General features: G+C 46.5%; 1 protein-coding gene across 3 annotated transcripts in view; it reads left to right on the top strand.

Moving 5' to 3' along the window:
• The window catches only part of si:dkey-34d22.1 (discoidin, CUB and LCCL domain-containing protein 1), a 205,913-nt gene that overhangs the window by 164,626 nt on the left and 23,580 nt on the right, over nt 1-17,707 (top strand). For all 3 annotated transcript variants that reach the window (XM_063034701.1, XM_063034700.1, XM_063034702.1), the window contains 5 exons: nt 2,193-2,230; nt 7,218-7,418; nt 8,880-9,004; nt 11,013-11,175; nt 15,976-16,074. In XM_063034701.1, the coding sequence (XP_062890771.1) occupies nt 2,193-2,230; nt 7,218-7,418; nt 8,880-9,004; nt 11,013-11,175; nt 15,976-16,074 (626 nt within the window). The remainder of the gene's footprint in view (nt 1-2,192; nt 2,231-7,217; nt 7,419-8,879; nt 9,005-11,012; nt 11,176-15,975; nt 16,075-17,707) is intronic.

The raw sequence follows: 17,707 nt of genomic DNA, 5'->3' as shown, positions 1-17,707 counted from the left end.
TTGATTGGAGATCCATCCACATTTTCATGTCGCATTCCTGCAATCGAGTCAACTGAAAGTGAATTAAGAAAGGTACTGGATGATGTCACAGCTGTGTTCAAGGATGGCATTGGAAAATTCAAACATATCAAGGGTAAAATATTGTTAAATGAAAAGGCCACACCCAAGTTTTACAAACCCTGTCTGGTTCCTTATACCATATGTGATAAAGTAGCCAGTGAGCTAAATTGTATGGAGGCCTAAGGAATTCTCTCCAAGGTTGAGGGGAGCCCATGGGCAATGCCAGTAGTCCCAGTAGCCAAGACGAATGGGTCTGTTCAGATCTGTGGTGATTTTAACGTCACCATCAACCCAGCACTAAAAGTAGATCAATACCCTCTGCCCAGGATAGAGGACATCTTTGCAAACCTTGCTGAAGGAAAACACTCCACCAAAGTGAACTTAACTGAGGCCTACCTACAGATGGAGATGGAAGAAGAGTCTGAAGAATTTCTCATCATAAACATTCACAGAGAGCTTTTTCGCTATAATAGGCTTATTTTTGGAGTAGCATTTGCACCTGCACTCTGGCAGAAAGCTATAGACCAGGTGCTGTAAGGCTGTCCGGCCACTCAATATTTCTTGGATGACGGATTTGTTTCCCATGAAGATGACAAGGAATATCTCCAAAATCTCAAACAGTATGAGAAAGACTATGCGATTATGACCTCAGAGCAAGGCACAATGTGTGAATTATTTAAACCAAGCATCAATTACTGTAGACACCCCATTGACATGCGAGGATTACACAAGTGTGCTGAGAAAACTCAAGCAGTGGTGGATTCCCCAAAGGACATTTCACAGTTGTGGGCCTTTTCAGGATTTGTCAATTTCTATAGCAAGTTCCTGCCAAACATGGATACTGTGCCCCTCCCCTTGAACTCATTACTACAGATCAGGAAGAAATGGCAACGGACAAAGCGGTGTGAAGTGGCTTTCAAAAAGTTAAAGGAAATGGGTGAGTTGAAGTGAAGGACCTGTGTCTGTGACTTTGTGAGTATTTTCATGCTCCCCAATGTCATAGACGTAAATGGTCACAAGGTTATGGTGGGCAGCACAGTAGCATAGCATTTAGTGTAACACATTACAACACTTGATTGGAAGATCTGGTTTTCAATTCCCAGCACTGTCTGTAAGGAGTTTGTACGCTCTCCTCATGACCTCATGGCTTTCCTCCAGGTGCTGTAGTTGCAGGCATACTATATTGCTACAGGAACTATGGCAGCTCTTGGCAGCTGCCAAGCACATCCTCAGATTCTGTTGGTCGTTGATGCAAAAGATGTATTTCACTGTATGTTTCGATGTGCGTGTGACAGGTAAAGCTAATCTCTAAAACATCTTAGGATCCAGTTATTAGGGTAACAAGATTTTGTTACTGCATGGTTCTGAGACTAGTCCAAGTACTGGAGGTTAAGAGGACATTTCCACAGCAGAGGTTGGGCGCCATGTGACATATTGGTTCGGATGATGCTATTACAGCTCAGGTGGTTGGAGTTCGGAGTTCAAAACGGCGCTGTCTACGAGGAGTTTGCACGTTCCTTCCCGCGTGCGTGTGGGTTTCCTCTGGCTGTTCTGGTTTCCTCCCACACTCCAAAGGTGTACCAGTTAGTAGGTTAATTTATCGTTGTAAATTGTAATGTGATTACTTACTGCCTATTAAGCCGCTGGTGTTTAGGGCAGCAATGAAGGTCCTCCATCTCTGGTGGTGTTCAGGGCTTCCTTCATCATGTCAGTCACTTCCTCTTGGTTTTCACTACTGTCAGTCACGCAAGTCCTGGGTGGAGACTCAGGAATACCGTCACACTCGGATGTAGATGGATTCTTCATTACTGTTTCCATAACAATTTTGTTTTACCAGTCAGGGTTGTTATCCCTGAGGTGAAATCCCAAATCTGGAGGACAGGTAGTCCACTCTTAGTCTGGCCTCTACCCTTTGACCTGTTTGGCATGGGTGACCCTACCAAGAGGCAAAGTGTAAAGCCCTGACTCCAGCCAATGTAGCTCTCCGGGTCACTGAGGCACACAGGCCTCCAAACCCAACAACAAGGTTGTGGTCCACTGGGAGGTCCATGTGATTAGGTTAGTGTTAACTAGGTGGGTTGACCAGTTTTGTTTTCCATTGATAACCTGAAGCACTGTCCATTTTCTTCCAGGGGTCCCTTGTCTGAGAAACGCATCAAGATTAACAAAGGTAAATAAACAGACGTGTCATTATGGTGATTTGCTTCTCTCAGGCTGTGGACAATACTGGTAACTCTGCAATTCACCGCTCATCCCTGACTGGCCTGAACTAATGTCGGTGGGATGGGAGCTGGATTCATCTGTAGGTGGAGATGGGAACGTGGCGTTGCGTAGTGGTTAGCGCAACGCTTTACAGTACCAGTGACCCGGGTTCACTTCCTGCCGCTGCTCGTAAGGAGTTTGTACATTCTGCCCGTGACCGCTTGGGTTTCCGCCGGGTGCTCCGGTTTCCTCCCACAGTTCAAAGATGTATCGCTTTGTAGGTTAATTGGTCATTGTAAATTGCTCCGTGATTAGGCAAGGGTTAAATCCGGGCGTTACTTGGCAGTGTGTCTTGAAGGGCCTATTTTCGTGCTGTATCTCAATAAATGTCACAGCCGGGGCTGAGTAAGGAAGAGCATACGTGAGCTAGTTCTGGTGGTTCACTCGACCAGGGGTCCCCAACCATTTTTGCATAGTGGACCAGTTTAATATTGACAATATTCTTGCAGACTGGCTGACCGGGGTTGGGGCGGGGGGGGGTTAATCACGACCAGAATATAGGGTGATAAGTTAACTATAAGTCACTTATCAGTGGCTAATAGGCTCAATTTCATTTCTGAAAGGGTTTATCTAATGAATCTAATATTAAACACACAGCGCATTTTTTCCTCGCATGAATATAGTGATAAGTCAATTATAAGTCACTTATAAGTCAATAGCATCATAACATTTTAAGTCACGTTTGGATATTAAACACACAGCGCATATTTTCCTCATATGAGCATATAAAATCATTGCAACACACTAGTATCGCTGATTCAGTGGGAGCCCTGGGCTTGTTTCCCTGCAACAAGACAGTCCCATCAAGGGGTGACGGGAGACAGCGATACTCGAAGGGGGTTCCTTATGTCCTGTCTATTCCGCAATTTAGTTTTCGTTGCATTCATTGCAGAAAACCCCGCTTCTCAGAGATATGATGTTGGAAATGGAAGCAACGTTTCAGTGCTTTTGTGGCTGTCTCAGGATATTCAGCCTTGACTTTGATCCAGAATGCCGGCAGAGATGTTATGTCAAACATACTTTTCAGCCCACTGTCATTTGCAAGCTCGAGGAGTTGATCTTCTTCCCACACTGACATGGATGATTCACCGGGGACATTCACAGATGGGTCACGGACCCATTCCTTTGCACATCTTGGGTCACTTTTGGTTGGGAAGTAACACTCAAATTCTGTCGACAGCGAAGATAGGTGATCGCGCACCAGCTGTGAGAAGGACGGTGCAGCCTCAGTCTCTCCCAAAATCACAGCAGTGTTGGGAACATGTCAAATATGCCCCTGTCCACTCGCCGTCCCCACAGTTCCAGTTTGGTTTTGAAAGCAGACACCTTATCTGCCAACTTGAAGGCAGCTGTCATTCTCCCCTGGAGTGACAAATTGAGTTCATTGAGCAGGTTGAAGATGTCACACAGATAAGTGAGTTTTGCTATCCACTCCTCATCACTGAAGTGTGCTGCCAGTGGTGACTTTTTTCCTGAAAGAAATCTCTGTAGCTGCTCTCTTAACTCAAAAACCGTGGCCAGGGCTCTCCCCCTTGATAGCCACCTGACTTCAGTGTGTAAGAGAAGGCGTTTGTGCTCTGCATCCATTTCCTCACAAAGCTGCTCAAACAGACGTGAGTTAAGGGCTTTTGCTTTGATGTGATTGGTAACTTCAACAACGTCACTCAATACGCTGTTAGGATCAGGTGACATTTTCCAGCTAGCCAGCATTTCCCTGTGTGTGACACAGTGTGTAGAGTAGCATTCAGGAGCAACCTCTCTGAATTGGGTCGTGAAACCAGACAGCCGTCCAGTCATAGCTGCAGCCCCGTCTGTGCCTATCTAACACAGAATGACCAGTCCAGTTTGCCTGACATGTAGTCATTCAAAGACTTGAATAGTTCTGCCCCAGTTGTGTTAGTTGGCAGCGGCAGTGCGCACAACATATACTCGTGCACATCGTCTTGAAATATATATCGCACATAAACCAGCAGTATTGCCTTGTTGTCGACGTCGGTAGACTGGGGTCGACCTGGATAGCATACCATGGTGAATCGTTAAGCCGTCCCAACAGCTGTGCTTCGATGTCCTCCGCTATGTCATCAATTCTCCTTGAAACTGTGGTAGCTGAAAGAGAAACCTGTGCCATCTTGTTAGCTGCAGCTTCTGCCTACAGTTCACGGCACATGTCCTTGGCAGCAGGCAGAATCAATTCTTCACCAACAGTGAAAGGCTTCTTAGCCTTAGCAATACGGCTAGCCACTAAGTACGACGCTCTCAGAGCAGCAGCGTTTGTGGAGGTGCTGGCTCTCAGCGTTTGTGGAGGTGCTGGCTCTCAGCATTTGCTTCTGTCCCGCTTGATCATGTTTTTTCCACTCAAAAAACTCAGCGGGTTTGTCTTTAAGTGCAGGGTGCTTGGACTCAGATTTGAGGACTTCATTGCCTCATTAGACAGCTTGTCTCCACACATCACACACAGGGGGCTTGGAGCGTGCGAGTCACCGGTCGCAATAAAGGCATATTTTATGTACGACTCGTCGTATTTTCTGTTGAAGGAAGCTTTTTTTATTTTGCCATTTCAGCCTCAGTTGTCTCTGCGTTATCATCATCATTGATATGTCCCCTACCTGGTAGGGCTGACCACGTCTTCCAAAGAAACTCTCAAACGACGTTTGTTTTTTACTCATTGACTAGTTGTAAGTTAATAACCGACTGATGACCTCGCGTGCGTTCAAATTCAACAGTGGGCGTGACAGGGAATGAGGAAAGGTGCAGCTGACTCATATCGTTTCATATCGCCAAATCGTATCGTTTCCTCGCGGCCTAGTAGCACATGCTTTGTGGCCCGGTGGTCGAGGACCACTGGAGTACAGGTTGAATCCTGTCCACTGGTGCTGTCTGTGTGGAGTTTGCATGTTCTTTCCGTGACTGTATGGGTTTCCCCAGAATGTGCCAGTTTCCTCCCCGTCCCAAAGGCATGTGGGTTAGACAGTTAATTGGCCTCCGTAAATTAACTCTAAGTTAGGGGTTAATTAGCCACTGTAAATTGCCCCTAGTGTAAGTGAGCGATAGAATCCAGGGAGTGGTGTGGTAACTGAGTGGTTAGCTTAGCGCTTGGAATCTTCCAGCAGTTGGAAGATCGGGATTCAATTCCCGCCACTGCCTGTAAGGAGTTTGTACTCTCTATCTGTGACAGTGTGGGGTTTCCTCTGGGTGCTCCAGTTTCTTCCCTCGCTCCAAAGATGCACAGGTTAAGGTTAGTGAATCGTGGGCACACTGTGTTGGCGCTGGAAGCGTGGCGACACTTATGTGCTGCCACTCCCCCACCCCGTACAGTGCGATGATGTATTGGTCATGACACAGCAGTCACATTTTATTGGATGTTTCGATGTACAGTACATGTGACAAATAAAACTCGTCTTTATCTGCAATCTTTATCAATGTGGGATAATGGACAGACTCAGTGGCCATAGTCCCTATCGCTATATATCTCTCTGGGATTCTCAACTAGCAAACCTCATCAGGCACTTCTGCCAATCGGATTCAAGACTGCTTAATATCAATTCCAGTACTGAAGTGCTGAGGAGAATGAAATAATAGTTACTCAGGATCTAAAGCAGCACAAGAAAACACAATAAGATGAAGAATGCTTCCGTCCCGCCGAAGGGTTTCGGCCCAAAACGTCGACTGTGTTTTTTTCCATAGATGCTGCCTGGCCTGCTGAGTTCCTCCAGCGTTTTGGGCGTGTTGCTCGGATTTCCAGCATCTGCAGCTTTTTTTCTTGTTTGTAAGATAGCGAATGCAATAGTTAAAAAAAATAAGCACAATAAATATAAATACCTGCACGAGATAGCTTATAAACGTAGATTGATTATCTTTGTCTATTCCCATCCGGATCCACAGATCCAGATTGGAATAAGCCGCATGACCCAGCCATTCCCCAATTTAATCCTAGCCTATCCTTGATGGAGACAGACGTGAGAAGCTTGGAGGAACATCTGGAGAAACTTCTGAAATACCCGGTTTGCTGCTGCTGCTACTGTGCGATCGAGAATCTCTGGAGGGGAAGGCCCCAAATCCTTGGCTTTGCCTGTTGCTGGCGGCCGGGGCTGGGGTCAAAGCGCTCGGCAGAGATGGTGCTTGGTGCTAGGTGTCAGAGGGCTGGTCGGAGGCTCGAAGTTTTTGGACGGACTCAGAGTCGGACTGTGGTCGGGTGCTTCCAGGGTGCTGCATCGGCAAGTTTGCAGCGCTGGAAGCTCATGGCAGGGAGAGTTTTCTACCATCTGAGTGAGATAATGGGACTTTCGAGAGACTTTAAGACTTCTTTTTACCGTGCCCATGGTCTGTTCTCCATCAAATTAAGGTATTGTTGCACTGTTGTAACTATATGTTATAATTATGTGGTTTTGTCAGTTTTTCAGTCTTGGTCTGTCCAGTGTTTCTGTGATATCACACCAGAGGAACATTGTATAATTTCTTAATGCATGCATTACCAAATGACAATAAAAGAGGACTGCGTGTCCTCATAATCTAATCTAATCTAATCTAATCTAGTCACGGGACAATTTACAACGACCAATTAACCTACCAACTGGCAGAACCACACGGTCACGGGGAGAACGTACAAATTCCTCACAGGCAGTGGCGGGAATTGAACCCCCGGCCTCTGGCACGGTAAAGCGCTGTGCTAACCGCTACGCCACCGTGCTGCCCAGGTTAATGATAAAGGCACGGTGGGGTGGGTGAGTGAGCGGAGAAGACGATGTCACTTTCACCTCTCTGTCACGGCCGCAGTTGAAAAGGAAATCTCCACAAATTGGAAGAAAGTTGAAAAGGGAATACCCCCGATGATAATCCGGCACTGATCAATGCTGCATAACACCTCAGTTGTCATCTCTCTCTCTCTCTCCCCATAGATTGCAGCAATGTTCTGGACAGCAGGCACTTTACCGCCTCGTCCTCCTGGGCGGAGAGGAACAGCATTGGAGAGTTGACTATCTGGTCCCCTGACAAAGCTCAGACCAGCAGTAAAGGACCCCCCTGGGCGTGGGCCGCCAGCTCTCGCAGCAGTGAAGAGTGGCTGCAGATAGACTTGGGAGAGCGGAAGAACATCACAGGTTGGTCAAATGAATCAGAGTCGGGTTTAATATCACTGGCATATGTCGTGAAATTTGTTAACTTTGTGGCAGCAGTACAATGCAATATGTGATAATAAATTTCTAGATTTATTTAAATTAGAAATAAATAAATACAGTAAGTATTTATAGTGCCTATAAGTTCACCCCCCCTTAGAAATTTTCACATTGTATTGTTTTACAACATTGAATCACAGTGGATTTAATTTGACTTTTTTGACACTGATCAGCAGAAAAGGACTCTCATGTCAAAGTGAAAACAGATTGCTACAAAGTGATCTAAACCTTTGGTCTTACTGACGTTGAATGCAACACCGCTTGACTGGCTGGCATATCTCGCTCCTGTACACCCTCTCGTCCCCATCTGAGATTCTCCCAACAATGGTTGTATCATCAGCAAATTTATAGATGGCACTTGAGCTGTGCGTGGGCCATGCAGGGAGAGAGAGAGAGTAGAGCAGTGGATTAATCACACATCCCTGAGGTGTGCCAGTGTTGATCAGCACTGAGAGCTGTTATTTCTTCAAAAGCACATTATTGGCTGGGTAGCCTCCAACCTGGGGGTATTAACATCAATTTCTCCTCACAACTCTCTTTTATACATTCCCCATTCAGGATTCCCTCTTATCCTTTCTCTTCTACTCACTAGCCAGGTGCTGCACCTTGCCCAAGGGTGACCTGCAGGCTAGCGGCGGGAAGGAGCACCTTACACCTCCTTTGGTAGACACGTATCTCCACCCCACCACCCCTGCTGGGGTCAAAAAAAAGGTCCAGACTTCCAGTTAGCTGCAGCTGACAGTCGTTTCAACCACGTGACTACCTTGGACTTCTTCTCAACTTCTGAGCCTACTTTATCCACTGTCTTTACCTCAAGTTCAAAGTAGATTTCATTGTCAAAGTACATTCAAGTCACCATATACAACCCTGAGATTCATTTTCCTGCGGGCATACTCAGCAAATCTATAGAAGAGTACCTATAACAGGATCAATGAAAGATCAACCAGAGTGCAGAAGACAACAAACTGTGCAAATGCAAATATAAATAAATAGCAATAAATAACGAGAACATGAGATAAAGAGTCCTTAAAGTGAGATCACTGGTTGTGGGAGCATTTCAATGATGGGGTAAGAGAGTGTAGTTATCTCCCTTTCTTTCAGGAGCCAAAGTGAGAGTTGTGAAAGTGAGGAAGTTTTTGACGGACTTATTTCAGTTTATGGGAAATACACGTTACAGTGTCAGAACCAGGTTTTACATCACGGATGTGCTTGGTGCCATTTTCAACTTGACCCCGGCTGACAAACTCGTTTCCACCTTGGCTCGATGCCCGCTGCAACTCGCCTGTAATTTATCCTGCAATGAAACCCTCATCGATAAACTTTCTATCTCCGGCTATTGTGTTCTCTGTGTGACTGAGCACTACTCTACATCTTCTCCACTTCCAGGGATTGTGACCAAGGGCAGCACCAACAATGGGTATAACTTTTATGTGAAGACATACAAGATTTCCCACAGTAAGGATGGAGGAAACTGGAGATTCTACAGGTGCAAGAACAGCAAGGAAGACAAGGTACTTAATTTAATCGGGGCAAGCATGGTAGTGTGTTGGTTAGCACAACACTCTACACTACTGGTGACATGGGTTCATTTCCCACCGATGCCTGTAAGGAGTTTGTACGTCTTTCCCCGTGACCGCGTGGGTTTCCTCCAGGTGCTCTGGTTTCCTCCCACAGTCCAAAGACCTAGCAGTTGGTCAGTTATATTGTAAGTTGTCCCATAGGTAGATGCAGTATTAAAAACAGGCCTTCAGCCCACTTAGTGAATGCTGACCATCATCCACCCAATTATACACTAATTCTGTCCCATCGCACATTATTCTCCCCACTTTCCCATCTGCTCCAACCCCTAATTTTACCCCTCTCCTGCACAATAGGGGAAATTGGCAGTAATCAACCAACACACCTTTGGGATATGTAAGGAAACTGGAGTATGGGGTGGGGCTGGACTCCCACACAGTCAGCAGGATCGACATCGCTGAAGGGATTTAGAAATACAGGTTGAGTACCCCTTGTGTTTGAGGCCGGAAATGTTTCCGGTTTCGGATTTTGGAATATATAATGAGATAGCTTGGGATCGCCATCAGCTCTGACCCTGAACTTGGGTGCTACTCATAAGCAGTCTTTGTCTTTACCCTTGTTCATCACCCATCTCATTGAAATCTATTGAACGTTGAAAGGCCTCGATAGAGTGGAGGTGAAGAGGATGTTTCCTGTGGCGGGTGAGTCTAGGACCAGAGGACACAGCCACAGAGTAGAAGGATGTCCATTTGGAACTGAGATGAGTAATACAAGTGGGTCCTACATAGTCACTGAGGAGTGTGGTAGAACAAAGGGATCTGGAAATACAGGTCCATAACTTGTTGAAAGTGGCGTCACAGGTAGATAGAATCATGAAGGAAGGTTTTGGCCGATTGACCTTTATAAATCAATGTTTTGAATACAGAAGATGGGATGTTATGTTGAAGTTGTATAAAACATTGGTGAGGCCTCATTTGGAGTATTGTGTGCAGTTTTGGTCACCTACCTACAGGAAGGTTTGAAAGAGTACAAAGAAAATTTACAAGGATGTTGCCAGGTCAGGAAGACCTGAGTTATAAGGCAAGATTGATTCGATTAGGACTTTATTCCTTGGAACATAGAAGACTGAGAAGAGATTCGACAGAGGTATTCAAAATTATGAGGGGTATAGATAGGGTAAATGCAAGCAGGCTTTTTCCACTGAGGTTGGGTGGGACAACAACCAGAGGTCCTGGGTTACAGGTGAAAGGTGAAAAGTTTATGGGGAACATGAGGGGAAATTTCTTCACTCAGAAGATCGTGAGAGTGTGGAATGAGCTGCCAGCACAAGTGGTGCATGTCAGCTCAATTTCAAAATTTGGAAGTTTGGATGGGTACATGGATCGTAGGGGTATGGAGGGCTATGGTCCTGATGCTGGTCGATGGGAGTAGGCAGTTTAAGTGGTTCAGCACAGATTAGATGAGCCAAAGGGCCTGTTTCCATGCCACACTTTTCTATGACTCTATGGCTCCATAATGGCTGGGGTCACCCGTCGTGTAAAGACGCTGCCCAGAAGAAGGCAATGACAAAGCACTTTTCTAGAAAACTTTGACAAGAGCAAACATGGTCATAGACCCTGATCGCCCATGTCATCATAATAATGATGTCATATGACACGGCACATAATGATGATGTCATATGACACAGCACATAATGATGACGATGACTAGCGGAATGGACTGGACCGGGTGAGTACTCCTTTGCTCTTCAATGAGAGTTAATGTAGAGGCATGGAACATGTATATTTTTGGGAAATACAGCACAGAAATGGGCCTTTCAGCCCATCATTTTCATGCTGGCCTCTTGCTTTTCCCTTTGTGTGCTAACCCCTTTGACTGCACAAGGACCATAACTTTCTGCGCTTATTCCGTTGCCTGTCTCTTCAAAGTATTTGTACTCTTTTAAATACCAGAAAGACTAACTTGGTTCCCTACTATTATCTTCCTTTTGTTCCGGCAAAGATCTTTCAAGGAAACGTGAACAACGATCAGCTCGTTCGCAATAACTTTATCCCGTCGATTGTGGCGCGGTACATTCGTGTCATTCCGCAGCAGTGGCACGAAAGAGTAGCTCTGAAGGTGGAGGTGCTGGGCTGCAAGCCGTCACCAAAGAGCCGCAAAGCTGGTAAAGTTTCAAACTTCTCTACTTCGTGGGCTCAGGGGTGGGAATCCCAGAGATACAGTCCTGTGCAAAAGTTTTAGGCATATATATAGAACTAGGCTGCCTGAGAGTTTTGCACTGCACTGTAGTAATTTTATGTATTGCACTGTGCGCTGCCGCAAAAACAAAATGAATTTCGTGATATACATGAGTGATGATAAACCTGATTCTGATGTGAGTCTCTATTGTGGACTGAGAGTGGGAAGGGGGCAGGGAGAGGGGAATCATGGTTGGGAAAAGGGGAAGGGAGAGAGGAGGGAGCGGGAAGCACCAGAGAGACATTCTGTAATGATCAGTAAACCAATTTTTTGGAATCAAATGACCTTGCCTGCTGTCTCTGGGCTGGGTGTGTCTGCACCCACACCACACCCACTGTCCCTGACACTCTTTCTCTGCCATCTGACCCACACCCTCCCCACGGCGCTCCACCCTCGCCACGGCGCTCCACCCTCGCCATTTCCAGCATCCTTTGCTCCTGCCAGATGCACAAACTCGCTCTCCACTCCAGGGTGACAAATACAGCACTGTGCTATATAGATGTGCGTAAGACTTTTGCACGGTACTGTAAGCACTTCGACGGTGCTGTGCAAATGTTTGACTTCGCTCCCCTGCCTGTAATACACATAGTTCACAAGATCAGGTTCAAGTTTACTGTCATTGAACCATACACAGGTCTCCAGCTAAACAAAACTTTCCTCTGGGGCCAAGGAGCAGAGCACAGTACATATAGTCACACACACCACACGTAGATATGATCCAACACGTACAGTCACAAAATAATATTAGCACAGATCCCTGCGTGGCATGGCCTGAAGGTTGACAGGTTGATATAAGGCGCAAAGTGTGTGTTTACGACGGACAGTATAATGTGACTGACACTAGTATAATAAAACAAACAATCGTATACACTTGTGGAACGGCAGCAATAAATGATGGGAAGTGACCAGTGCAGAACGAGAGTGTGCCTGGGAGTTGGGGAGTGCAGGGGGTGGGGAGGGGGTGCTCAGGACATTCCTACAGGGTGTAAAGAAGTCTAAAACGCTGGGAGAAGAAGCCTGAGAGTTCTGGTTCTTATGCTGCCGTACCTCCTGCCTGGCGGTCGCAGGTCAAATCCCAGTCGGTTTCAATAGGTTCATTTAATATCAGGGAAATGTGTACAGTATACATCCTGAAATTCTTCTTCTTCGCAAACATCCACAAAAACAGAGGAGTGCCCCAAAGAATGAATGACAGTTAAACATTAGAACCCCAAAGCTCCTCCCCAGCTCCCCCCTCCCACGCACAAGCAGCTGCAATGCAATAACCCCCTCCCCCACCAGCAAAAAAGCATCTGCACCCCCCCCACTGAGCACTCAAGCATTAATAAAAACACAGATTTGCAGTACCCCAAAAACTACTCATTCACCTAGTATTTGACATACCACAGGCTCTCTCTCTCTCTCTCCCTAATAAGGGAAAAAGAGGTGTCCCCATTTCACAGCGAGAGGGGAGACATAACAAAAGAACTTGCTGATTTATGGTGTTAAAAGTCTCTTGTGTCAATTCTTCCGAGCTCTGTGCCCAAAGAACTCGAGTCTCTGGGCACACAGCCAGCAGCCAGCTCGCTGCTTACGATCTTCCGTCTCCCACGATGCGTCAGGTGGCAGCAGCACCGGCTTTGAATCCGCCCGCCTCCAGAGCCACGTAAATCCGGCACCCTGAAGGCACGCTAGTCTTCCAGGCCGTGTCCTTGGCGTATCAAAAAGCGGCCGGTCGTGAGGCCCCGAGGGCGGGTCCCATTTCCGCAGAGAACCGAAGTCAGCGGGTAACTCCAGGTCGGGGTCTTCCAAATAACCTTGAAAGGGGAAAAAAAGAGATGTCAAAGATAGAAATAGAGCTGTTTCCGAAGATGCAAACAAAGGAGTCGCCATTAGGCGCCGTCGTCCTCCTAATCTCAGTTAAACTTTCCAGTTTATTGGCCAATAATATTTGTGGGATCCATGAGTGAAAGAGAAGAAATAAATGTCAGAATGTTGGGAAAAATAACCTTTATTTCTTTCGGGAGAGGACAGCACAGACATCTGCACCACAGAATGAGTCTATTCAGTCATCGGGTGGGAGGAAGCCGAAACGAAATGTTAGGTTAATGCCCCTTCCCTGCTCTTGGGGCATATCCCACCAGCTTTCGCCGTACGACTGGAGCTGGCGAGTTAGGTAGTGCAGTGGTTAGCACAGCGCTTTACAGTACAAGCGATCCGGGTTCAATTCCCACCGCTGTCTGTAAGGAGTTTGTACGTACTCCCTGTGACCGCGTGGGTTTCCTCCGGGTGCTCCGGTTTCCTCCCACAGTCCAAAGACCTACCGGTTGGTAGATTAACTGGTCATTGTAAATTGTCCCGTGATTAGGCTAGGATTAAATCGGGGGGAATTGCTGGGTGGCGTGGCTTGAAAGGGTTGACTTTTCCACACAAAGGCCTCTTCCACACTGTATCTCAATCAATATAAATAAGTAAGTAAACAAAGTGCTCGTCCGGGGTCACTGCAAGGTAGCAGGAGTGTCTGCCTCCACTACCCTTTCAGGGAGTGAGTTCCAGATCCTGCTGCTGAGGATTGGAATGCTTTTTATCCGACCTCTCTCTAATCTCCTACCAGTGGACTCAGGTCTGTGCTCCCCGCCTGTTGTGGGTTCTGTTTCAGGTTTCAATCAGGTTTATTATCGCCAACGTACGGCACGAAATTTATTGATTAGCAGCAGTGATACGTAAAAGTCTATCAACTGCAGAAATAAATAAATAGTGTAAAGAGCGTAGAAAGAGCCGCCAGCACCAAGTGGTGGATGCGATTTCGATTTCAATGCTTAAGAGAAATATGGATGGAAGGGGTGTGGAGGGCTATGGTCCAGGTGCAGGTCGATGGGAGTGGGCAGCTTAAATGGTTCGGCATGGAACAGATGGGCTGAAGGGCCTGTTTCTGTGCCCTAGTCTGCTTATGACTCTATAAGAATAATGCTAATGGAACAAGGTAGTTTTGATAGGTTCATGGACCATTCACAAATCTGATGGTGGAGGGGAAGAAGCTGTTTATGTAGAATGTTGGTCTTCAGGCTCCTGTACCTCCTCCCTGATGGTAATAATAAGAAGAGGCCATGTCCTGGATGGTGAGGGTCCTTAATGATTGATTGCACCTTATCGAGACATCGCCTCTTGTCGATGTCCTCAATGATGGGGAGGGTTGAGGCCATGATGGATCTGTTTGAGTCTACAGCCCTCTGCAGCCTCTTTGGTGTCTCCCTATCAGCCTGTGATGCACCCAGTGAGAACGCTGTCCACCATACATCTGTAGAAACTTGTAAGATGTTTGTGTGGCATACCAAATCTCCTAAACTCCACTGGGAGAATCCCCGATGGTGAGGAGGAGGTGCGCAGGAGTGGGATAGATCAGCTGGCTGAGTGGTGTCACAACAACCTTGAACTCGGCAGCAACACCAAGGAATTGATTGTGGGATTCAGGAAGAGGAAATTGGGAGAATACATACCAGTCTTCACTGAGGCATCAGTGCTGTTATTATTGTTCATCCTCTTTGGCCAACCATTATTCTACACACCTGATTTCTCCTTTCACTGAGTCCAAACTGTGCAGTTCACTCCCCAACAGCACTGAGGGAGAATCTTCAGCGCGCAGATTTCAGCAGTTCAGAAAGGTCTCTGGACATCTTCCCAAGAGATAACCGGTGATGAGCGATGAACTCTCACCCTGACAACAATGACTACACCCTGTGGAAAAGATGAATAAATAATATGGCATATGTTTTGTTCTCAAACACACCCTTCCTTTAACATAAATCAGTTAAAATATTAACTGAGCATAGCACAGGGTCAGGCCTTTTGGCCCACAGTGGTGTGCTGAGCCAATTAAGTTAGTAATCAAATGGCCAATTAAACTGATCCTTTCTGCCCACGCAGTGCTGATATCCCTTCATTTCTGACTTGCTGAGCTCCTCCCTTTTGTGGGCTCAATATGTCCAGCATCTGCAGAACCTGTTATGTTTCTACAAAAGGCGGTTAAAGTTTGACCTACAAGGCAGGAGGTACCACAGCGTTAGGACAAGGACCGTTGGGATGGGAGACAGCTTCTTCTCCCAGGCCGTGAGACTCCTGAACTCCCTGCCACCACCCAGCTCTCATCACATATGAAGTGCCAGTGGCGTTAAACTCTGTGCTTTTTGACTTGTGTCGTAAATGTACCTTATACTGAATGCCAATCTTCTGGAATATTATCTTATTATTAATTTATTTGCGGTAATATTACCCTATGGGTGGAGATGCGTCTCTACCGAAGGAGGCGTAAGGTGCTCCTTCCCTCTCCGGGCCCGCAGGTCACCCTTGGGTAAGGTGTAGCACCTGCTTAGACCCCCCGAGCAGGGTCAGGGTCACATGAAGCCACGGGAGCAGGTGGTGGATGGTCGTACGAGCAGCCGGTGCACATCACAAGTCCTGGTTATATGACCACTGACGCCAGGCAGACAACCTCTGATAGTGGCTGGGGGTCACCCATCTTGTAAAGACACTGCCCAGAAGAAGGCAATGGCAAACCACTTCTGTAGAAAATTTGCCAAGAACAAGCATGGTCGTGGAAAGACCGCGATCACCTACGTCACAATGCTTAGTAGCAATGGAAAGCAATTCGAAATTGTCTTCCGCTAGGACATGGATTTCCTGAGAATGCTACAATATTATTGTGCCAATTTGTGGGCGATGCTAGATGACTGTTTCTCCTTCTTTCTAGCTGCTCCGCGAAGCCCAAGACCTCTGCCAAAGCCAACCGACGTTCCTGCAGAAAGCAGCACTCCACCAGATCAGCTAATTGTAGAGGAACATCTGCCAGGTAATGTGCAGGTTGAAAAAGACAGATATAATGACACGTTGTTGACACCAGAAACTGAAAAAGAAACATTGGGGAGATCCACAGTTCACTCCTGTCAGCTCCTGAACAGTCGTGACTTGTATTTGCACATTGCTGTTGACAATGTGAACATACTTCAAATAATTGTTTAAAGATTGAGGTTGATTTTGAGGTGAAAACATTAGAGAGAAAATTCCAGAGTTTAGGGTCTTGACAGATGAGGACACAGCTACCACCATCGGTGAAGGGACTCAGCTTATGGACAATTCAGAAGCCAGAATTAGAGAAAGCACAGAGAGCTCAGACTTTAGGGTTGATGCAGCTACGGAGCTGGGAGGGTGGAAGTTCTGGAGGAGTTTGAAAACAAGGATGAGAACTTTAAAACTGTGAGATTGCAGAGGGAAGCAAGTGTTAGTCAGTGAGCATGGGGCAATGAGCGAGCAGAGCTCAGAGCAAGTTACAGCACAGCAAGGAGTTTATGGTAACCTCAAGCTTTCAGAGTAGAAGGATTGTGTTGTGGGTGGGGGTGTGGGGGGGAATTGATGGGTGATGTAGCTGAACAACAACATGTAGAGAAGATGAAGGAGGTGGCCAGGAGTAGGAGGGACTGGTGGGATGGGTTTAGGAGGGGGCAGAGACGCCATTGCATGCGATTGTTGAGTTGCAACTGATTACGTTACAAAGGAACCAGCTAAGAATCCACCCAGCTAGAAATTGACTGGGAGGGGACGGTGTAATCACCCACATCAATGATATGCATAGGCTACTAATCACAGGAAACAGGCAGGCCATTCAGTCCATTGTGCCTGCCCCACTATTCTGTAAAATGGTGGCTTGATCTTTTACCCCAGTGCCACTTTCTTGCACTAATCATGGAACCCATGATTCCCTTCGTATTTAAAAATCCAGAGCAACACACACACAAAATGCTGGAGGAGCTCAGCAGGTCAGGCAACATCTATGGAGAAGGAATTAACAGCCCCCGTTTCAGGCCGAGACCCTTTTTCAGGACTTCAGTGGTTTTCTGTCAATTTCATTAGTTGAGGTAAAGTAGTTGAGGACTTAGCGAAATCTCTCTGGGGAATCAGCACCTTTAGGATGACGCACTTGCTTGATATTCTCAGATCGACTTAGAAATCAGTTATCATTAACAAATTGGCTATTTAACCAGTGGTATAGTCTATGCTCATCTCCAGAGCACTTTGTTTGAGGCCTGTTCTTCCTGGATATGCAGAGGAATCTCTACTAGAACAGGTGGCACAAAGACTTCGGATGCACATCCAAAATACTTTGTTGAGTATAAGATGCAATGGGAGGTGAAAAGCATGAGAGATTTCCTGTTTTCCTTTTCTCGGCTGAGTTTTAATTCAATGCATTAGTTGGAGGGACAATGGTGCAGCAATAGTGTCAGAGATCAGGACTGAAACTGGGTTGTTAGTGCCTCAAAACTGCAGGGACCCAGGTGCAATCCGTAGACCATAAGGCAATCAGATGTGGGAGCAGAATTAGGCAAAATGGAGATTAGTATATCACAGGTCTCATTCCCTACCTCCTCCCCCTCAGCCTCCTCTTAAGTAGATGTGAAAGATGTCATTGTTTTGAAGAGAAGCAGTGG

This window comes from Mobula hypostoma, chromosome 28, assembly GCF_963921235.1.
Source record: "Mobula hypostoma chromosome 28, sMobHyp1.1, whole genome shotgun sequence".
NCBI lineage: Eukaryota > Metazoa > Chordata > Chondrichthyes > Myliobatiformes > Myliobatidae > Mobula > Mobula hypostoma.
The sequence above is the reverse complement of the archived record's forward strand: the minus strand, read 5'-3'. Positions and strand labels throughout refer to the sequence as shown.